Raw genomic sequence first — 24115 nt, 5'->3', positions numbered from 1 at the left:
GTTATCTCCCCTACTCTCACCTACCATTCTCCAGATTTGTCAGTTATCTCCCCTACTCTCACCTACCATCTCTAGATAAGTCAGTTATCTCCCCTTCTCTCAACTACCATCTCTAGATTTGTCAGTTATATCCTCCTCTTCTTTCACCTAGCTTCTCTGCATTTATCAGTTATCTCCTCGCTCGCAGACCTTCTCTAGGTCAGTCATTCATCTCCCCTTCTCTCGTTTACCTTCTCTGGATCAGTCTGTTTTCTGCCTTTCTACCTGAATTCTACACCACTTCCAATATCACAGTTATCTCCCTTCCTACCTCAATTCCCCACCACTTCCAATATCAGTTATCTTCCTTTTATTACCTTCTCTGGCTCACAGTCAGCAATCTCTCCAGCTCTCAGGATAAAGTTGATATAGTCCACAACTTTTCTGTCATAAACTACAAAACGGTTTTCCTGGTTGCCCTTAAAAGGTAAAAACATTGAATTATTTTTACTCTGTTACAAGAACAGTATTATAACGCAAAATTGTTCAAAAAGGAGAAGTATCCAGTGTACTGTACACAGCAACAGATGCAAGGAGTAATAGAATATGATTTTTAAACACTGGGTCTTAATGTCTCAATAACACCTGCATAACTTAAAACAAAACTCATTCCCTGTGCTGTACTTTTATATAAGGCAGACCACATCCTAAATGTTGAACATCTATATAACTTACAGAGCAGAACTCATTGAGTGTGCTGAAAACTTGGATGATAAGGTCGATGGTTTTGCTGTTGATTGTAGAGTAGACAACGTTGAGGAACTGAGCGGTCTCCCCTACAATATTAAATGACTTCACATTGTCTGGTTGTTCCCTCATGTAGTTCTGTAACAGAAAAACACATTTCCTGTATACCTACACACTATTGGTTTTTCTTTGAAAAATGTTTAAAACATGAGAATGATTACCTTTAGTCATATTAAAGCGTGTTTACCTGAAGTCCATTATGTTGACCATCACAGAGTCGGGCCAGTAGTTTGAGGACTAGCTCTATGTAACCATCATCTTTGTATTCCAGCATATCCACCACACCCTCGTCTATGTTACTAACCATGTTCTCCACAGTCTTCATTGACTGAAAATCACATTTTTATTAAAATCAAATTTCATTTTGTTGAAGAATTGCTGCATGTATTTGCCTGTAATATTAGAGCTTCAGTGTTTTAACAGTGAGGTATCGGGATCTATACATCATCTAAAGAAAGACTTCAACTTTAACCTTGTAGCATGAATTTTACAAACTGGTTTCATCCATTGAACAAACAAATTACTAGTGAAAAAGGAAAGTTGCCAACAGTTTGCCTTGATTTTCTAAACAGGAAATGTAAAGAGTTCCAAATGATAATGAATTAGTAGATTTTGAATTATGGTACCTCACAATAACGAAATCTTGTTACTCTGTAAACATGTCATCACACATTTACCTAGATTCAATACCCTGGTTAGTTCAGGTTTGATCTATTCCTCTCACAAAATATGTAATATGAACAAGTGGACTTTCCAAGGTATCTTAAACTGATCAATCATTAACTGATTAACCTTCAAATAGTTATCAAGTTCATGCAAAACATTAAAATGTAGTGCAAGGTCAGTTTTCCTCTGTAATGCTTGTCAAGACATTGGTAAACAGATAATGTATACCACAGGTATGAAATAAGGAAAAGTAAAATATAAATTCACATGCAAAATAATACAATTATGTAGCAAGCAAATTATGTTAAAGCACATTTTGCAGTCAACGCCACCTCTAGATCTGGTATTAGTAAATTGATACATTCAAGGCACATGTTTTTGTGAAAAAAAAAGCCCTTTAAGTGATTGGTTAATAAAAAATGAAATAAAATGTCCTTCCCTGAACAACTTATGTTGGACCTCTTTAAGGAAACAAATAAAAAAAGAAATTTGCCCTGCCATATGTTAAACAGTATATCTACTCATGCACAACAGGTTACCATGGACACACATGCTGGTCACCACAAGCCAAATAACATGGAGAAGCATGGTTGCCATGGTTACCTCTGCACTGACATTGGCGAGTTCCACCTCTGGAGTGATGTCCGGTGACTCTGGTTTCAGTAAGGCCTCGTGACTGTTGTCACGTATCACAGCATGGTCATGTGACAGTCCATTCGGAATCACACCTATCTTCTTGCTCTTTTTAAAGCTTTCCTGTTGCTTATTTTTTCTTTTCTTACTTCGTCTCTTTTGGTCATGTGGAGGTTCTTTAGCTCGACTTAGGGCACTCTGTGTGGCAGTGTATGTAAATTTTGTAGGGGTCAAAGATCATCTTTGTATCAAAGGTCAAAAAAACTAAAGGGACTCTTACACTCTCCAACATTACTGACATTTCATCCAATCTGCACAAATTTTACCTTCTGTTTAAAATATGTACAGGTCCATTCTGTGACCAATATAGCATATTGTGTTCATCTAATATTGAGTTTCACTATTCAGCAAATACTGAGTTTCAACTACAACAAGAGGCCCATGGGTCTTAACGGTCACCTGATTCAGAAGCATATAACAATCTTCTATGTATTAACAGTATATTTCTAAACAGTTCCTGTATAAATAGTAGTATAGTTTCGCCCCTCTTCATAATTCTAACCAATTTAGAATCCTTTTCATTAAAATGTGATTTTCCTACATAAACAAAAGTAAAGTTCACCTCTCCAGGGAGAAACATGAAACCTATAGGCCATGAAATGCAGGGTATTGATAAACTACCTTAAGACCTTTTCATCCATGAAGAATATTTGATTCTCCCAATCTGGGTATTGAGGAGATTTTTGAAATTCCAGTCAATTTGACCCAAAACATAGGATTTACATCCAGGAAATGATCTCATGTTACTCGATCTGAAAGTTGCTTTCATATGCTATACCTATATTTTTTCTTCCTTTTCTCTTCACTTCTGACAGGTAATTTCATTACTGTGACCTTGAACTTTGTTTGTCAAGGTGAACTACCAGGTATTTGAAAATAAGAATTTGTTAACTAACGATGGACGACGGAGGACAAATGACGACGGACAAAGCCAGATTGGATAAGGTCAGTGAGCTTCGCTCAGGTGACATAAAAGTTCTACAAGTTCTATCCTTGCTAATAAATTATCTTTTTTGTACTGCTTTCAATTTTACAGCTGTTAAGATATTACAAGCATGATATACAGACTACACATTTCAAATTTCACTCTGAATATTTCAATGTAGTAAAACCTCAATATAATGCCATAATGTGTCATTAAACCCGAGCTAAACCTGTTAAATTGATGTTAAATTACTACTTATGTATCGATTGAATGGTTCTTGAAATATCTTTTACAGATTTTTTTTATTTCACAATTGTTGTAACCTTTGACACTTTAACCTTGAACAAAGACCACCCATATATAATACAGGTAACAAAGACCACCCATATATAATATAGGTAACAAAGACCACCCATATATAATACAGGTAACAAAGACCACCCATATATAATACAGGTAACAAAGACCACCAAATATATAATACAGGTAACAAAGACCACCCATATATAATACAGGTAACAAAGACCACTCATATATAATACAGGTAACAAAGACCATCCATATATAATACAGGTAACAATGACCACCCATATATAATACAGGTAACAAAGACCACCCATATATAATACAGGTAACAAAGACCACCAAATATATAATACAGGTAACAAAGACCACTCATATATAATACAGGTAACAAAGATCACCCATATATAATACAGGTAACAAAGACCACCCATATATAATACAGGTAACAAAGACCACCCATATATAATACAGGTAACAAAGACCACCCAAATATAATATAGGTAACAAAGACCACCAAATATATAATACAGGTAACAAAGACCACCAAATATATAATACAGGTAACAAAGACCACCCATATATAATACAGGTAACAAAGACCACCCATATATAATACAGGTAACAAAGACCACTCATATATAATACAGGTAACAAAGACCACCCATATATAATACAGGTAACAAAGACCACCCATATATAATACAGGTAACAAAGACCACCCATATATAATACAGGTAACAAAGACCACCCATAAATAATACAGGTAACAAAGACCACCCATATATAATACAGGTAACAAAGACCACCCATATATAATACAGGTAACAAAGACCACCCATATATAATACAGGTAACAAAGACCACCAAATATATAATACAGGTAACAAAGACCACCCATATATAATACAGGTAACAAAGACCACCCATATATAATACAGGTAACAAAGACCACCAAATATATAATACAGGTAACAAAGACCACCAAATATATAATACAGGTAACAAAGACCACCCATATATAATACAGGTAACAAAGACCACCAAATATATAATACAGGTAACAAAGACCACCAAATATATAATACAGGTAACAAAGACCACCAAATATATAATACAGGTAACAAAGACCACCCATACCAATTAAATTATGGTTGGTGTACAAAGATATATTGCATAAAGAAAAAGAGGTCTTAATGAAATGTATTGGCAGTGAGCAAGGTTGGAAACATATGTACACTACATATTGAGGTTTTACTGTGCATCTCAGTGAGTAAGTGAAATATAATAAGCTTTTTTTTCCCATTTATTGTCAAAACTATACTTGAATGATTGGTCAAATCTGTTTATAACTAATTAAGCAGCATAAAGGATTAATTTCTCCACATCCCCAATAAGCTACGGAAGCTGCGTGATAAGACTCGTATTTCTTGTATATATCAGTATTTACAGTAAAGAACTTACCCATCCCTGCATTTTTTCATCTTTTAGACGAAGTTCATAATCCTGGATGAGCTAATGAAATAAAATACAGCCATAATCAATGACAGCTAAAACTTTTAGAAATTTTGAATTCCATAAATGATTTTTTTCTTTTATGATAGGTAAATACAAATTGGACCTCTGTATAAAGACATATGTAATGAAGAGAACAAATATGAACTTAGCACAATGTTTGTACCTGTAGGGCCTTTCGTCCAACAGTCAAACTGGCATTGAATGACCCCATATTGTTGAAAGCTTCCTTCACTCGGGCCTGATGTTGTGCCAACAGCGATCGCCTGTAAACAGCAGATAAATCATTATTAACAAAATTCCATTTACAAACAATATTGGTTATGATAAGTGCAGATTGAAAAAAAAAAAACAAGCACTCTTTTTTATTTCTCTTTTTCATTTTAGCCATACATAGTACTAGGTCACAGAGAGTTAAATATTATGTTTAGGTATACATTACACTTAATGGACAAAAAGAAAACATGACAGGGAATACAGTCCAGTTTGTCTGGTTCCTGTTGGTTATTTGGTTACATAAGTGTTCTCCACGCCAATGTTTAAGTAGTCACAGCAATGATACATGTATATAAATTGATGCACTTGTAATGGTACAATGTCAGCTATATATCCTGGCTAAAGGTTTATAATTCCATGCCATATACATCAGATTAATAAAGATCTCATAATCAGAAAATCTAACATTCTTTATTTAAATACACCATATCATAATTAATCGTGCAATGAATGGCATCAACAAGAATATTTCATTAAGATACTATGTATATAGGCAATGTAATAGTGAAACATAGGTTGAACAATTTTATTAGTTAGATTCGTATTCTGCTTAAATATCATATATAAATGTCTACCAACCTGAACATTAAGATATTTAGTTACATGCCTAAAAAATGTTCAGTCAGGATAACTTTTTTTATTATTAAATTACTCTTATATCTAATTTGTTAGAAACTATACTATTCCTAAAAAACTGTTATTGTTTTAAGTTTGGTCTATAATGTTCTGTTATTAGTTGTCAAATTACTTTATTCTAAACAGACTGGTGACATTACAATGTGACATCAACATATTTAGATCAAATCTCTTGTTGGTGTTTCATGAAAAAATATAATGTAATAACACTCATATTACAATATGGATCAATAGGGCAAATAAATTGACTTGCCTTTAACAAGTTCCTTAAAAAAAATGCCCAAAGGACCCGTATCTTGCACTTTATTACATTGTGATAACAACTATATTCAATTCTTGATTTATCTAATTAATCCAGAAAACATGCTAGCAATGTTGTTTGTTTTAGACATTTGTTTCATCTTGATAATTGCTAATACTTTTAAACTTCCAATTGATGAATACTGTTTTCCTCTTCATGAGAACCAGATGATTAAAAACTTGTAAAATACATACATGGATTAAATGCAGTCTCATGTTGGAACCTCAAGTTTCAATAAGCATGACTCTATGTGTTCTGAAGACTTCAAAGTGTAAAACTTTGTGTGAACAAGAAACAGTAGAATTTGTCTGATGTCACATTGTCACCATCACTTTCTGTCACCAAGAAATCAGCAATCATGGACTCCTTGACTGCCAAGCTGCTGTGAAATCGTGTCAGAACTACCCACACACAGTGAAGTTTAATTCAATCACTCAGAAACTAGGGTTAATATCAATCATTTTATTACAATATCACTACATTAATTTACTAAGTCTTGTTCATGAATAATTCTCTGTGTTTGAATTTAACCAACATCCCAACACAAACTTGTCAATTTGAATGTGTCACTCAGATACATTCCTCTGTTCTCAAACAGTCCATTTGGCTTCCTTGATTCTTAGTTGTTATAAAGATGTCACCATGCAATTTTCAACATGTCATTTAGACAAATTTTCCATCCAATCTCCCCGCCCCTGAGAGTTTTTCTGTATTATCTCTTTTTGAAAAAGATCTGGTTTATTATATGACTCACTCAAAACATGTTTTCATTGTCTGGTGCGGCCTATAATGACATGCAAACCCCACACAACAATTGAACAGATATATTAACACAAAAGAGTGGTGAACCAGAAGTCAGACTCAAAATTCCAAACGGGAACTTTCTTTGTTGACTGAAAAATAAAACAGTATTGTGGAACTACAATCTGTACACCATGCCTGAGATTTTACCCTTGTAAACGCCGACACTTTCTCGCCATTAAGAATCTAAAATACAAAGAGTTGACATGATGTGTTCAGCTGGACTGCTTCACACCAATAACATGCGAAACACTTCACAGCTACCATCAACAGTCTCTTATACATGTCTCTACTACCAAAACATTTAAACTGCATAAAATATTGTCAGATTAAGGTGCTGCACAGCAAATAAAAATTAATCATGACCTTGACCTTTTTCATCCTTCTGAGATTTGTAGAGGTGTCACAAATACAGAAGGATTCTTTGCTACAGATCCTAATATATATTGTCATAGGGAAAGAATATATCATTTTTGTGTTGTGAAGACAATGCTAATTGAATTTTGATTATCATATGGACACACAATTACAAGGACAGACTTATTTCAGAACAATAGTATAGCATTTGTCAAATTTGTTATCTTAACTTTAATATATATGGTTGTTTCTATTACAAGGGATGATCTTATTGGTGGACAGAGTATGATGTAAATGATGCAGTATAGGGTCAGGTCAGCGATAGGACATCAGATGTGCTACAGAGTTGTTTCAGCAACATATAGGGTGTGGCCAAAAGATGGTGCTACATAAAAAGAGTTCAGTGAAATGATGGTGTGGGACCTCTTCAGGTGGTGTTTGTACACAGTAAGGGGTTATTGCTGGATAAATACGGTATGATTTAAACGATGGTTCCCATACCAAAAAAAGGTATAAAAAGTTATAACTTTTTAGTACCTTTTTAGTACCTTTTCTGTACCTTTTTCAAAAGGTACAAAAAAGTTATAACTTTTTTGTACCTTTTTGAAAACTTAGAATTAATGAATGTAACTTTTGATAACTTTTTTGGACTTAGACAATTTTAGATGTAACTTTTTTGTACCTTTCTAGACTTAGAAAATTTCAGGTATAACTTTTTTGTACCTTTTCTGGACTTAGAAAATTTCAGGTATAACTTTGTGTAACTTTTCTGGACTTAGAAAATTTGAGGTATAACTTTTTTGTACCTTTTCTGGACTTTGAAAATTTGAGGTATAACTTTTTTGTACCTTTTCTGGACTTTGAAAATTTGAGGTATACCTTTTTTGTACCTTTTCTGGACTTAGAAAATATTTACAATATCTGAAAAGATTGATTAATTTTAGCAAAACTTTGCTGGACTTAGAAAATTGCATGTATAACTTTTTTGTACCTTTTCTGGACTTTGAAAATTTCGGGTATAACTTTTTTGTACCTTTTCTGGACTTAGAAAATATTTACAACATCTTAAAAGACTGATTATTTTTAGCAAAACTTGTCTGTATCTTTTCTGGACAACCATAAGATTACTAAATAAATCTTATGTTTGCTTATGACACATAATAATTACTGTAAATGTAATCACAAATAATTATACAAGACAGTGACAGTGAAATTCTATTACAGGTAATTCAATCAATATAAGCTCAATCCCCATTTAAATGGAAATCTTAATTTAATAATGTACATACAATTGATTAAAATACAATTATCAGTGAACTGTAGGGAATTTGTGATGGGTCAGAGAGGCGAATCGCCTTTAGAAGACCTCAACGACAGGTAAGCTAGGTAACAGGTGATTGGAATCCGAAATGTGTGTTGAATTGTCCATGCATAGATAAATTTTTCATTCCAGAGAGGCATCAAAAATATTTTGATAAATAACATACATATAGATTTAAACATTAAACAAGAGATCCCAGAGGGATCTTGGCGCCCACCATTGAATGATCTTAATAGGTTCCATGTTAGATTGATCTTTTCTCTTTTTTTCCCTTCCTCTTACTAATCTGTATAAATTGAGAAACATCCCTCCAGTGCTTTTTAAACAAGGGAAACTTATATATGAAATTTGAGATTTGGCTATAATGGTTGTCTGTCGACAATGTTTTCAGATTGGTCCAAAAATGCAATACGACGGACCAAGGAGAACCTACATATGAAAATTGAGAAAGATTCCTTCAGTTCTTTCTGAGAAATCTCGATACCAAACTTCAATTGTCAAAATCCAAGATGGCTGCCTGTCGGCCATCTTGCTTTCCGATCGGTTCCAAAATGCGATATGCATAACTAGGCACCAAGGGGAACCTACATACGACATTTGAGAAAGATCCCTTTAGTACTTTCTCAGAAATAGCGATAACAAACTTCAATTGTCAAAATCCAAGATGGCTGCCTGTCGGCCATGTTGTTTTCTGATCGGTTCCAAAATGCGATATGCATAACTAAGCACCAAGGGGAACCTACATATGAAATTTGAGAAAGATCTCTTCAGTACTTCCTCAGAAAAAGCGATAACAAACTTCAATTGTTAAAATCCAAGATGGCTGCCTGTCGGCCATGTTATTTGGTGATCGGTCCCAAAATGCAATATGCATAACAAGGCACCAAGGGGAACCTACATATGAAATTTGAGAAAGATCCCTTCAGTACTTTCTCAGAAATAGCGATACCAAACTTCAATTGTCAAAAACCAAGATGGCTGCCTGTCGGCCATGTTGTTTTCCGATTGGTCCCAAAATGTAATATGCATAACTAGGCACCAAGGGGAACCTACATAAGAAATTTGAGAAAGATCCCTTTAGTACTTTCTCAGAAATAGCGATACCAAACTTCAATTGTCAAAATCCAAGATGGCTGCCTGTCGGCCATCTTGTTTTCTGATCGTTTCCAAAATACGATATGCATAACTAAGCACCAATGGGAACCTACATATGAAATTTGAGAAAGATCTCTTCAGTACTTCCTCAGAAAAAGCGATAACAAACTTCAATTGTTAAAATCCAAGATGGCTGCCTGTCGGCCATGTTATTTTCCGATCGGTCCCAAAATGTAATATGCATAACTAGGCACCAAGGGGAACCTACATATGAAATTTGAGAAAGATCCCTTCAGTACTTTCTAAGAAATATTGATAACAAACTTCAATTGTCAAATTCCAAGATGGCTGCCTGTCGGCCATGTTGTTTTCCGATCGGTCCCAAAATGCAATATGCATAACTAGGCACAAAGGGGAACCTTAATATGAAATTTGAGAAAGATCCCTTCAGTTCTTTCTCAGAAATAGCGATAACAAACTTCAATTGTCAAAATCCAAGATGGCTGCCTGTCAGCCATGTTGTTTCCCGATCGGTCCCAAAATGCAATATGCATAACTAGGCACCAAGGGGAACCTACATATGAAATTTGAGAAAGATCCCTTTAGTACTTTCTCAGAAATAGCGATAACAAACTTCAATTGACAAAATCCAAGATGGCTGCCTGTCGGCCATGTTGTAATCCGATCGGTCCCAAAATGCAATATGCATAACTAGGCACCAAGGAGAACCTACATATGAAATTTGAGAAAGATCCCTTTAGTACTTTCTCAGAAATAGCGATAACAAGAATTGTTTACGGACGGACGGACCACGGACCACGGACGCAGGGCGATTTGAATAGCCCACCATCTGATGATGGTGGGCTAAAAAGGTATTCACTTTTAATTTATTGCATTTTTAGTACAATATTCACACCCTTGAAATGCGTTTTTTTTGGGGGGGGGGGGGGCAGTTTTTTTAAAGTTTATCTTTTTATCTCAGAGGACCAATCATTGCTCAGAGGACGTGAATAATTACAACTTAGCATTGATAAGTCACGACATGAACAAACTCAGTTGTTATAAAAGATAAGCAGTTCGTTATATCCCAACACAGACGTTCATAAACGTACGTACATAGAACATGATGATATAATTTACTTCACGTGGGACGATGGGTCGCTCACCCACAAAAATATTTTCCGGAAAACCCAAGCTTCATTCATCCCAATGGGATTAATATAGCATGGTCTTTGTCAGTGCATCGCATATTTTCTGGATGTTTGCGCTTTTGACATTAATCTTGTAGTAGCATGCACAATTATGCCGCATTGGACACAAACTCCAGCGGTAAACAAACACACGTGTGTAACACTTGTGTCATTTTGATCGTCCAAACTCTCAGACGCTTTGATTTAACTCCATATAAGTAAAGCGTTTTTATGATCTCGATATGACGTAAATTGCAATAAACATTTTAATCTGAAAACAGCGCACACGATGTTTTGTCAGTGAACACATTAAACAAAACAATCAATTGGTCATATATCTATAAGTTAGATCGTCAGATTATTCACAAAGGACATCTGCAGGAGAATTGATCTCGTAGCATTACAGTAGCCTAGTTAGTGATGTTACTGAAACGTGCACATCATGTGTGTAGGCTACCTCACGAAAAGTGGGACCACGCACCAAAAGTTAACCGACCCCGTCAGACACAAGCTGATCACCGAAGACCTCATACTCGGGGCATCAATTAGAATATAATTAGCGGCAGTGTACTGTACCGAACTCATTGAATTTTGTAAATACCTGTGTACCTGAGGAGTGTCCAGTTCACCTGCTGACATAGCGGTGTCCTGGGGCGTTAATTAATTAGTTACATCGTTGTCATGCCTGACTGCCTATGATTTGTTGCATTGGCCAGTTTACCTGGGTATCTCACCTGTGCACAATATTATCGGTATCAAGAATATAACAGAATATATGACACGTTAGTTTCTCTGTACAGACACTTATGCATGTGTGCCATCATGTGCACTGTGAAAGAGTACGATGTTGCAGTAATCATAATAATAATTAAATAAAAATATATAACAACAACTAAAATATATATATATAATAATATCGATAGGATTTCTCATGATATCGTAGGCGGCCTAATAACTTTATTCGACATTTTTCTTCTTCGTTCACTTGGCCCTACTATACACATGTATACCCACCGCCAGGCGGCGCTCCCTTCAGTTTAGCGGGAGATTTGTATTACAAGTGGCGGCCATTTTGTTTGTTTACGGAAACGTGATGAAAGCTTAGACCTAGAACAAAATCACGTTATATATACAGTACGGTATATATTGGCGACATTTAATTTCCCCACTCACGGAATACAATCGACAAACTGGGAACAGAATATCAAATTTCGTCTAGCTTTTGGCGACTTATGATACCCCTTTCACCGGCAAACACTGAATTATCGGACAACATGAAATCAGGGTAAGTTATGTTCTAATTTGTCTTCGAATCGCAGATTTTGTCGCTCTCGCGATCGTCATACATTAAACAACATTGAGTGAATATGTTCATATGAAATACTTCATGTTTCAGGACTAAATTCACCAGCATTCATGATCCTCGGACCACCCGCCCCCTACGCACAGCCGATTTATAAATGTTGCATCTTTCAATCGTAAGTTTAATTTGCTTGCCAAGTGATTATTTTTTAATCCTTCACCTTCACATTCAGGGTCAATATTATGATATATTTAAAATGGATTCACACATATATGTGGCCATACACGTTTTTCGTTTATGGCGTTTGGTATGAACGTCCCAAAGTATATATAATATACTTCGTTTTTCAATGGATTTTCTTGAAATTCGATCCACTGTATATTGGGGTAGGCAATAATTCGTCAGCTATTTTACCTGATAATTTTTTTCATGTTTTCCCGTACATTTGTTACTATTTTTTACTGAAATAGACGAATATATGCACCATAATTTATGGTAAGTATATGAACATTTTGTTCTTTATTCCTAATTATACGCACAACACTATTTTTTTTTAAATGTAATTAACATGCAATTAATATCTACGGAATCGGCTACTGTAAATTAAATATATATAGAAATGAGAGGGATTGTTACTTGTTGTGTGCGTGAAATTTCAAGGAAATCCAATAAAATAAAGTCCTAATTGAAAATTTGTCAAAGTATACGTATTTAAAATAGATCTACAAAGTAAAATCTATATACAATTTTAGCACATTTTATTTATTATACATAGACCATTGGAAAATTTTAGAAGAATCTTTCTTCTTTTATTTTATGTGAATTCATTTAAAATGTTTTATTGCTGAATTAACACACATTGATTACTCTCACCATCAGTTTCCCTTTTAAGTTGATCATCCCCGCCCCCAATATATTAGCTTGTATGCAATGCAAGATGGCTGACAGGCTGTCATTTTGAATTTTATAATTTTGAAGTTTCTCAGAAAGTTATTTATGGATCTTATTCAAAAGAAACATTTTAGGCTTCTGTTTTCAAATTAATAAGATCTAGAAGAAGAGAAAAGTGATTCCTTATTTGGGAATCACTTTTCTCTTCCTTCTTAGGCTAAAGAACAGTCTTGTATATATGATATATATAAAATTGATATTTATATAATAATCATACAATTACATGATATCTCTGGGGGTATCTTCTTTTTGATTTGACATGATAAGTTGTGTTTGTTAGCCTATAGTAATTACTTCTGTCTCCCAGCCCTCTAATTTTGCTGCTGTCTAATAATTCTAGAATTTATTGACAAATTTACACGAAATGGGCCAGGTACAGTTCACAAAATTATGTCAAAACCCAGGGTCAAAGCTCATGAAGGTCATTAGATTGAAAGGTCAAGGTAATTTTTTTTTCTTTTCATCAATATTTTGTTTTGGCATGATGAAGCAAATTTAGTTGGAATTAAACTAGGTGTAAACTGACAAGGTCAAGGTCAAATTTTGCGTTTTTTCACTGATTAAATATTTTGTTTCAAGGCTAAAGCAAAGTTGGTCAGAATTAAACATTATAATAATGCATGGAGTCAACTGACCAAAGGTCAAGGTCACTTGGTCAAAGGCCAAGGTCAGATTTTGTTTCAATATAATTCCAACCAATATTACTCGGTGATTTAGGCAGATGGGTTCTTGATGATTATGGGAGATATATATTATTTATTGCCTCATGATGAAATTGATGGGGTCCTTTAAATTTTCAGTGTTCTAGTTAATAAATTATAATAACCCAATTAACTCTCAGCCTGTCCTAGTTATTAAGTTATTACACCGAAACCAGCATTACAATATGTAAATAGATCACTAACTGTTTTGTTTTCTTTTCTTTTTGATGGACTATAGAGTGTCAATCCCAAGAAGAACCCTGATCAGCTCCTGGAAAAATCAGTGTTCTTGCAGTATTGTCAGTCAAATCTCAAGGAAAGGATCCCAGAAGAGGAACATTTACATTATTTCAGACTTTTTTCTTTCCTGTGTAACAATGCCTCAAACAGCTAACACATTTTATATAGTATACAATACAATGTGTATTAATAACAGTCCAGTTAGAGTGCTGTGTTATGCAGTAAAAATACTTAATTCTTGATGACATGTTGGTTTTATGTTTACATTAAACGGTAGTTATAATATATACTAAAGAAACATAGTGGATAATGCCTTGTACAGGAGCAGGAGTATGACAGTGTAATAGTACATGACTGCTGCGTTCATCCATGGAAGGAGTCTGTTATTCGAAATAAAGCTTTCCATGAGGACGAAAAATAGTGCTTTTGTTAGTCTTTCAAGAAAATGTGCAAAGTGAAAGGAGATTTCCGTGATGTTTTATGAATAGTAATTCATTGGTCTAGAAGACATGTATTTAATAAGTATATTTCTGGATAAAAAAACATTCTGAAGCAAAATCTTTTTATATTTTTCTGTACCTTTTCCATACTTTTTCTGTAACTTTTCTATACCTTTTTTGTACCTTTTCAGTACCTTTTTCATACCTTTTTAGTACCTTTTTTGTAACTTTTTAGTACCTAGAAAAAGTTATAACTTTTTTGTACCTTTTTCATACCTTCATAGTACCTAGAAAAAGTTATAACTTTTTTTTAACTTTTTAGTACCTAGAAAAAGTTATAACTTTTTTGTACCTTTTTTATACCTTTTCTGTACCTTTTTAGTACCTTTTTTGTAACTTTTTAGTACCTAGAAAAAGTTATAACTTTTTTTTAACTTTTTAGTACCTTTTTCATACCTTTTCTGTACCTTTTTAGTACCTAGAAAAAGTTATAACTTTTTTGTACCTTTTTCATACCTTTTCTGTACCTTTTTAGTACCTAGAAAAAGTTATAACTTTTTTTTAACTTTTTAGTACCTAAATTATACCTATTTTTGTGTGAAATGTAACTTTTTTATACCTTTTTTGTACCTTTTTTATACCTTTTTTGTACCTAATAAAAGTTATAACTTTTTTTAGGTACAGAAAAGTTATCAAAAGTTATAACTTTTTAGTACTAGATTGGAACCGCTGTTTAAACATGGTTCCAATCTAGCATCAAAAGTTATAACTTTTTTGTACCTAAAAAAGTATAACTTTTTTGTACCTTTTTTTGGTATGGGTTCATATAAAGTTGGCTCAGTGATATAATGTGGGACCACTATAGGATGTTATGTACAAGTTTTCCTCTGTGATACTAGAACTAGATGTTGCTTTGAACACGATTTGCTCTGTGATACTAGACATTGTTGTGACAAAAAACATCAGCAATTCCTGATCACAGTCATGCTGCAAATTTAAGTTAATTGTCATTTTGGTAGAAAAGAGAAATATCACAGTAAAATATCAAATAGTGATCTTACTACTTGTATATAAAACAAAACACACATATACTTAATGAACAGTATACAATGCAATTCTATAAATTTTATATAATTTCCTGTAGATGTATCTTTTAAACAATACGACCCATTGTTTTGTAATTCAGCTTACTTTTCCTTGATAGAGTTTGTTGAGATTTGCATTCTGTCCCGTACAGCCATGAAAAATACCTCTTCTCTTGTAGACAGGAAGAAATCCAGCATAGATTTCTGTAAAAAAATGTGTAAAAATATTAACGATTATTTATAAGACTTCAGATTTATTCTGTATTTTTTTTTTAACTGATTAGTATTTAGAATTTAGATCTAACTTCCTGTTTTAACAAATTAAACATTTTAATTGATGTTATAAGACTTAATATGAAAATCAAAACCAATATTTTCTACAAAATACATGAATAGAAATAAAAATCTTGGTTTTAATTAAACCCTTCTATTCTTTTAAGCATATGTAGTGAACTTCTCAACTCCTTTCTTATGAAGAAACTCAGTAAAACTGATTGTTATGCTCCCTGGAAAATCCGTGGGACTGGAATGTGTAGTACTGTATATTGCACAGTAAATCTCTAACAAAGTCTTGTAGGTATAGCTTTAGGGTTAACTTTACATTACCTTATATGGGCATAAATATTTGAAATAGAAGTTCCTCTGAAGTGAAATATATTCCAGTAAAAGTGAAGGTCTTACCTGTACGTCCCTATTGGCGTTGAAGAGCATGAGTGACATGAAGGCGAGGACCTCGCGTGCGATGAGATCACTCCGCCGTGCCACATGGGGCAGCACCTTCTCGACAAATCCATGGACATTGACAGCGTTCTGGACCTCTTTGATATACAACAGCTGTCTGTAAACAAATCAAACAAAAGATCTCTAAGTCATGGAAGATTGCAAAAATGTAACATTGCACACCAAACAAGATAAATTCTGCTATACAAGTATTTATGAAAGGGGAATTTATCAAATAAAAATTTCCTCTCTAAATCTTCATAAAACTTCAAATTTCTTCTAACAAACTGTAGTTAAACAATATTAAATTGTTAAGAACAAAACAATTGTTAAGAACAAACAATTGTTATGATATTTTGAAGATTACTTTTTGATTTTCTGGTCAGAGGCACGAGTGTCCCAGTCCTCAGGAAGCTTGCGTTCCTCATTGTGTATGATGGCACGTAGTATTTGCATACACTTGATGTCCAGTTCCTCAGTCTGAGCGAGGCCCTGTCTGATAGACTCCTGGGAAATCCTGCTCACAAGAGGAGTTAATATTGGTGTTTTATGTTCATAAATTGAATGGAAAATGGTTCTAAAATCTACCAACCATTACTCTGGTATATGCATAAGTACATTTTTACAATGTACAATGAAACTTCCTCAAACTTATACTAAATCATACATATACAAGATATTTTACTACTGTAAAATTTGTATATCAATGAAAAGAACATGCCATTTATCGAATGTAAATCAGATCACCATCACATATTACGCAAGGCTAGATCACAGATTATTTTTAGAAACAAATTCAACAAGAATATTGCTTTTAAAACATTTTCTGAAAATTCATTTTGAAGAAAACAAAATCCCACACAACCACAGTCATGTGCAATCTTTGGACTTACTGCAGCTGTTCTAGAAGTTTTTTAGCTGGAAGGAACCTCTTGGCAGGTTTCCTCTCATGGGGGTCGATGAAACACTTGACAAGGCTTTGGAACTCCTCCCCTAGTAACAGTTCCTCATTGGTACCCAAGGCTGTGTACTCTGTAAACAGTCCAACAACAGTCAGTTATATTAAGTCAGAAAGATCATTATTTTCCACCAGCAAAACCTAATAGACCTATTTTTCTCAGCATCAAATGTGTTTGTTCTTTCGTTTAGATAATATCATATTTATGATAGAATGGTTATGCTTTATTTGGAGAAAAAATATCTTCCATTCTATATGCTTTATTTTAGTAACTGATCATGTCTTCAAATGATTAAAAAAGACAAAAAATAAACAGGATTGTGGACAAAGAAAAATGAGACAGGTGAGGACAGTCTATAAACGACTTTTAACTTTTAAAATGAATAATTTAGTATTTACAATTTAAGTGTATAAATATGTGACTTTTACTGATGGCTAATATGCAGTACAAACCTCGTTTTGATTTCTTGAACTTGATTTGAGCAGCTACTGTATTATACCCCTGATAGATGATGTTGTTATTTTTGGCAAAAGTGTGGAATTTGGCGTTGAGTTCCAGTTCTCCTGCATAGTATTCCATATTACCCTGTAACAATTCACGGATTAGAATGACTGTAGCTTAGTACAATGTACAATTAATTACTTTACATGAGGTTAATACAAGGATTTATTAATTTGAGAAAAGTGAGATTCACTGCATGTTGCCATAGTTAAGTGAGAAAATGCAATGTACAAATGTACATTTTAAGGGTTATCAGGGTTTTTTCTCCCAAGTTTGGGATGGGGCCTTTTTGCCTCATTTTGGGAAGAAAATTGGTGAATTGGGAAAGAGTTTTTCAGGGAGTAAACTGCTAATTTTGGGAATTTGGCTTAAATAGGAAATAATTTCAATTGGGAATGGGGCCCATTATCGGCCCAAAAAAGCCCTCAGAAAAAGCCTTGGGTATTGTTGTTGAAATTATGTTAGTTTTGCAATAACCAAGATGGATGCTGATAAGTCAAAACAATATTTTGAAAACAGTTCTGGTGATGTTTTTCCTTTTTTGTAATACAATGTATACAATATTCATTGAATGTCAAAATGCCAATATAAAACAATCATTGTATGATGCATTTATCAAAACACATGTGACCTGAAAAGCATCCAGGGTATTTCTAATCACCTTGCGCACGGCACTTTTGGTGTCTCCAAGTCTCATCTCTGTAGAAAACTTCTCCAACACGCTAATATATAACTGAGAATCAGAAAGAAAAAAAATTTAAAACAATTACTATATGTGTATGTAATAAAGCAGTAGAATTATATAATATAAAACAGGAATATCTATTTATTCTTCATTAATTACAACTATCTAAATCTGCTCTAAATGAAGCTCATCTAGGATACAAGTAATCATTCTTAGTGTTCTGTTATGTGTTTAATCTTAAAGCATAGATATTATCATGTTCCTTAAGAAAGCTTGTCCAATATTGTGTAATTCCTGGTTAAACATTAGAGGATAGGAATACAGTACAATGGTCATAGTAAACCCTGAGAGAGTTGCCCGTCTACTCACACTTTTGTTGGCGCTTGAAACAGAGATGAGGATAGTAATGGAGGCCGCTATGGCCTTCATGTGGACAGGATTGGTGAGGAACTGGCCAGCCACCTCGCAGAACGACTGAAAGATTTACAGGTTTGTCAGTAATATTTTTAGTTTGGATATGCAAAGTAAGCTTTACTTAATGATCGGAATGAGATTTATCAGTTTGGTAGAAATACGATTTGAAACATTGAAAACATCCGTTTTTCTTTGTCAATGGCACTCTTTACTTGACAAAGGAAATATACCTGTTTTTGACCGCTGATTGTGTTTAAGATTATCATCTTTTCAAATTGATATGTACTCTTGACCGTAACTTTTCAAGGCATTACAAAATTTAATGTCACTAAAGTGATCATGAAATCTCCAGAAATAAAGTGGTGCCTTCATTTAAGCATTGAACGGCTTTCAGTTGGCATTCATAGTCAATATGAATTCCAACTGGACGGAGGCAAATTCAACATGAAGCGCTAGCGCGCTTCATGGAATTTGCCTCTGTCCAGTTGGAATTCATATTGACTATGAATGCCAACTGAAAGCCGTTCAATTCTTATATTTACCATCTGCGATTTTTTTATTTGTCATGCGATTTTTGTTTTGAAATTTTCAAATTCAAATTTCCCGCGCTTACCAGTAGCAGAGATCACTTCCTGTTGGCAGTTCATAGGCTGGTGAACTCGCAACTGAATTGGTAGGGTTATATAGTGGCAGTGCCATACAATGGTAAATATTTGTATATGACTGTTAACAATACATACAGACAGCCCTCCAGCTAGAGTTTCTGTGGTGTCAATCTCCCCAGGATACAGGTCTTTGTCCGGCGAGTAGAACATGGAATAGAATACCTGAAAAAAGGAAACAATCAATTCTCCTTTTTCTTAGGGAAGACTAACAAGTAACTTCTGTTAATTTAATTTTAGGTAAATATACACAAGAAGTTTCATGACATAATTATCCCAAATTAGTCTTTAGCCTAAATTGACTCAAATTGGCTGTAAAACAATGCAATATATAGATGAAGTCATGGAAAATATCAACTGTGCATATTTTCAATCATGGAATTTCTTTTTTCACTCTTATAAGATAGATTTTTATCTGATTTTACAAAGAAGCTACATTCCCAGAGAGAACCATACCTCTACGAAGGGAAGGACGGCCTCAAGGACGTAGTATAAACAGCCATGTAATCCTGCCTTGATATCACCAGGGGCGGCCACAACACTGCATGGTTGTATACAAACATTTCTATTAGGTTTTGTTTTACAAATAACATACAGCAGAACATTTTTGTGTATAATATCTATTTTGTATAATATCTACAGATACAAATATAATCATTTACTATTCCTAATTTAATGATACAGATATCTTTTAAATTGTCAGTTATAACTGCTACCTTTCTCGGAGTATATGGTCATAGTTGTTGGAGTATCAAGTTTTTGGTGTGCAGTTGTTAGAGTACCTAGTCACCTCTTGGAGAACTGTAGCTTATATATATTCTCACCACATGGTTATTTAGCTATCTACCTTTACCGAGTGGTTGTTAGAGTACCTAGCCACCTCTTGGAGAATTGTAGCTATACTCTCACAACATGGTTATTTGGCTATCTACCTTCACCGAGTGGTTGTTAAGAGTACGTAGTAACCTCTTGGAGAATTGTAGCTATACTGTCACTAAATGGTTATTTAGCTATCTACCTTCACCGAGTGGTTGTTAAGAGTACGTAGTAACCTCTTGGAGAATTGTAGCTATACTGTCACTAAATGGTTATTTAGCTATCTACCTTCACCGAGTGGTTGTTAGAGTACATAGTCACCTCTTGGAGAATTGTAGCTATACTGTCACTAAATGGTTATTTAGCTATCTACCTTCACCGAGTGGTTGTTAGAGTACATAGTCACCTCTTGGAGAATTGTAGCTATACCCTTATTAAGTAGATATTTGGCTATCTACCTTTAAAGTGTGGTTGTCATAATTCCTTCTTTATGTCTGTATTGTTTGAATACATACCTTTTGCCAGGTGGTTGTTTGAGCAATAATGCCACTCGATCTCTGTGTTTTGCTATGGAATCTGACAATTGTTTAATGGTGTCTGCAGCAGATGCCACAAAATTCCACATTTCCCTGAAACAAGAAAGACAATGATAAATGTAGCCGATATTCAATGAAGTTTTCCTGGAGTTATTGATAGATTACCCAGATAAGATCATCCACCATACCAGTAGTGGAACAATCTCAAATGTGACAATCAAAGAACTCAGAGTTGTATGTGTGGTTGAACATTTTCAAATGTGATGAAAACTTCAGAGCAGTAGTGTTAATATCACTCATAATGTCAGAGTCATATGTGGGTTAGAGATGGGGTATGTATAACTTACTTGTCATGCTGTAGGTCAGCGGCCCCACTCTCTACCAGATTGCCTGCTGGTTTGAGGTACACCCACAACATGTACTTGACAAACGGCTGTTTGAGGTTACCATCGATATCCCTGTGGTTAAGTACCCACAGAATCTCCTCCACAGGCATAATTGTCTGACACAGGGACTCAATAAATTTGTTCTCTCCCTGGAGTGATAATAAGACAAAGTTAAAACTGTTGTCAATATGTTACAGATCTATTCATATATAAACTAACATGATAACTCAACATAATAGATTCATCTTACAATTGCAAAACAAGTTATATCAGCTTATATTAATCACTCAACACTAACATTTGACCCAAAAACATGTTTAACCTGGCTTTGACTCTCACCTCTGCACAAGTGGCCAACAGGTCCACTAGCCCAATGAAGTAGGCAAGATGACCTGGGTCTCGCTTGTTTGTCAAAATCTGTTCCCTACAAAACAATTTAACAAGGAAATAATTAACTTTTAAACCTTTGGTCTGAAACAATACAGTTGAATAATATTTGTTTGGTACAAAGCAGACACTAAATACAGTATATGTACACCATTCAAGTATCAGCCATACACATTATATAAACTGTTGTTTTCTAATCATAAACAATCATCAACCAATTCTTGCCCCTAATGCCCACCTGCTGTCTCGTGGTTGGTCAAGGACGTAAGCAGCCTTGCGGAAGTTCTGCATGATGTACTTCATTACGAGGGCCTGATTACGCTTGATGGTCAGGTCAAGCCCCTCTACTTTAACCAGGACCTTGAGGAGTTCGAGGAACTCAGGAGCCTCATTCTGGTATTGTGCCGCCAGCAGCACAATCTTCTGGATCTGTTTGGAGTGAACCTTTAAGCACGTGGTTTGGTTAGCGATGAACAGCTACAACACAAGCATAAACAGTGCAAATTAGTTTGATTGCAATCATTTGTATTGGCTGATCCATGAGTCTCTGGTATTGACAAAAGGAAATGGAAAGAAAATTAACAAAACAGACATTTCAGACTGATTATCACACAATAGTCAGTATGATGATACAAGGGACCAAATACTTCTAAAGAAATCTCAGGGAATATTTGTTGACATATCGTACCTCTTTATTACACAATAGTCAGTATGATGATACAAGGGACCAAATACTTCTAAAGAAATCTCAGGGAATATTTGTTGACATAACGAACCTCTTTATTACACAATAGTCAGTATGATGATACAAGGGACCAAATACTTCTAAAGAAATCTCAGGGAATATTTGTCGACATATCGTACCTCTTTGAGAGCCAGTGCGAGACAGGAAGGGACAATCTGGACCTCTAGGAGAGTGTCAAGGTTGTTAAACATGGCCTCCTGCATAGCACTGTTCTCACGTGTGATTAGTGCTAACAGGTCTAGAGTCTTCTTGAAGATTTTCTTCATCCCCTTGTATTGTTGGTCCTATGAATGCCAAGAGACATATAAGAGTAACACATCATACAATTGTAATAGGAAAGAGCAATGAAAAATACCCTGCCTTCACTGGGCCTCGAAATAACGAACTGTCACTCTCCAAGCGGACATCCTATCATTATTCTTGCTAGCCTGAGCTATAGTTAGATGATCTTACACTCTCCACTGTTACACACTAATGTCTATGTGTGTATATTTTTTATTAGTGAAAAGCAGGTGGATATATTTGGTGCACATTAAAAAGATCTGTATGTATTGCGATCTCCAGTACATCAGTTAGTGCAACAAAAGAGAATAATCTTTAATCAAAGGATTAAATCTACACATATCAATCTCTACTAGTGTCCACTGACTACAGCAGATTACTTACCACAAGCTTGGCATCTATCTCTTGAGACAATATGTCGAGAATGGCAGGTAAGACTCCTGTGAGAAACAAGTAACAGTTAAGTGAGTGATAAAACAGAAACTTATTGATGTTGTTTTCCGATAGAAAAACGATGCAAGTTTTCACTATTGTCCTTAAAGATTGGGTGTGAGGAGGTGGCAAGAGAGGTGATGGCTGGGGTGGGGAGGTGGCAAGAGAGGTGATGGCTGGGGTGGGGAGGTGGTGGTTGGGGTAGGGAGGTGGCAAGAGAGGTGATGGCTGGGGTGGGGAGGTGGTGGTTGGGGTAGGGAGGTGGCAAGAGAGGTGATGGCTGGGGTGGGGAGGTGGCAACAGAGGTGATGGCTGGGGTGAGGGAGGTGGCAAGAAAGGTGATGGCTGGGGGGGTGAAGAAGGTATGGCTGGGGGGGAGGTGCAAGAGAGGTGATGCTGGGAGGTGGAGAGAGTGATGGTGGGGTGAGGAGGTGCAAGAAGGTGTTGGCTGGGGTGGGAGGTGGCAAAAGAGGTGATGGCTGGGGTGAGGAGGTGCAGGGGGTGGCTGGGGTGGGGGGATGGCTGGTGACAAGAGAGGTGATGGCGGTGGGAGGATGGGCAAGAGAGGTGGTGGCTGGGTGAGGGGTGAGCAAGAGAGGTGATGGCTTGGGGTGAGGGAGGTGCAAGAAAGGTGATGGCTGGGTGGGGAGGTGGCAAAGAGGTGATGGCTGGGGTGGGGGTGAGAAGGTGTGGCTGGGGTGAGGAGAGAGGGTGTGGCTGGATGGGGTGCAGAGTGTGCTGGGGTGGGGAGGTACAAGATAGGTGATGGCTGGATGGGGAGGTGGGAAGAGAGGTGATGGCTGGGATGGAGAGGTAGCAAGAGAGGTGATGGCTGGGATGGGTACCTAGCAAGAGAGATGATGGCTGGGGTGAGGAGGTGACAAGAAAGGTGGTGGCTGGGGTGAGGAGGTGGCAAGAGAGGTGGTGGCTGAGTTGAGGAGGTGGGAAGAGAGGTGATGGCTCGGGTGGGGAGGTGGTAAGATAGGTGATGGCTGGGGAGGTGGG

At 35.6% G+C, this 24115-nt stretch overlaps 1 protein-coding gene and 1 long non-coding RNA gene across 5 annotated transcripts in view; one reads left to right on the top strand and one right to left on the bottom strand.

The window, feature by feature from the left end:
- LOC117337127 (inositol 1,4,5-trisphosphate receptor type 1-like) overlaps nt 1-24115 on the bottom strand; it is a 178225-nt gene that overhangs the window by 16664 nt on the left and 137446 nt on the right. For all 4 annotated transcript variants that reach the window (XM_033897929.1, XM_033897925.1, XM_033897926.1 and 1 more), the window contains exons 34-55: nt 23063-23118; nt 22516-22680; nt 21890-22128; nt 21604-21688; nt 21226-21413; nt 20858-20971; nt 19983-20067; nt 19605-19691; nt 18820-18924; nt 18427-18498; nt 17717-17849; nt 17199-17337; nt 16673-16822; nt 16267-16423; nt 15692-15789; nt 7053-7088; nt 5055-5154; nt 4838-4888; nt 2056-2283; nt 974-1114; nt 715-864; nt 357-458 (exon numbers count right to left, since the gene is read on the bottom strand). In XM_033897929.1, the coding sequence (XP_033753820.1) occupies nt 357-458; nt 715-864; nt 974-1114; nt 2056-2283; nt 4838-4888; nt 5055-5154; nt 7053-7088; nt 15692-15789; nt 16267-16423; nt 16673-16822; nt 17199-17337; nt 17717-17849; nt 18427-18498; nt 18820-18924; nt 19605-19691; nt 19983-20067; nt 20858-20971; nt 21226-21413; nt 21604-21688; nt 21890-22128; nt 22516-22680; nt 23063-23118 (2681 nt within the window). The remainder of the gene's footprint in view (nt 1-356; nt 459-714; nt 865-973; nt 1115-2055; nt 2284-4837; nt 4889-5054; nt 5155-7052; nt 7089-15691; nt 15790-16266; nt 16424-16672; nt 16823-17198; nt 17338-17716; nt 17850-18426; nt 18499-18819; nt 18925-19604; nt 19692-19982; nt 20068-20857; nt 20972-21225; nt 21414-21603; nt 21689-21889; nt 22129-22515; nt 22681-23062; nt 23119-24115) is intronic.
- Nucleotides 11670-14478, top strand: LOC117337128. Its single transcript, XR_004534756.1, has 3 exons — nt 11670-12150; nt 12262-12343; nt 14059-14478. It is a non-coding gene; the product is annotated as an uncharacterized LOC117337128 (long non-coding RNA).

The sequence above is a fragment of the Pecten maximus genome, chromosome 11, assembly GCF_902652985.1.
Source record: "Pecten maximus chromosome 11, xPecMax1.1, whole genome shotgun sequence".
In the NCBI taxonomy this organism is placed as follows: Eukaryota; Metazoa; Mollusca; class Bivalvia; order Pectinida; family Pectinidae; genus Pecten; species Pecten maximus.
The sequence above is the reverse complement of the archived record's forward strand: the minus strand, read 5'-3'. Positions and strand labels throughout refer to the sequence as shown.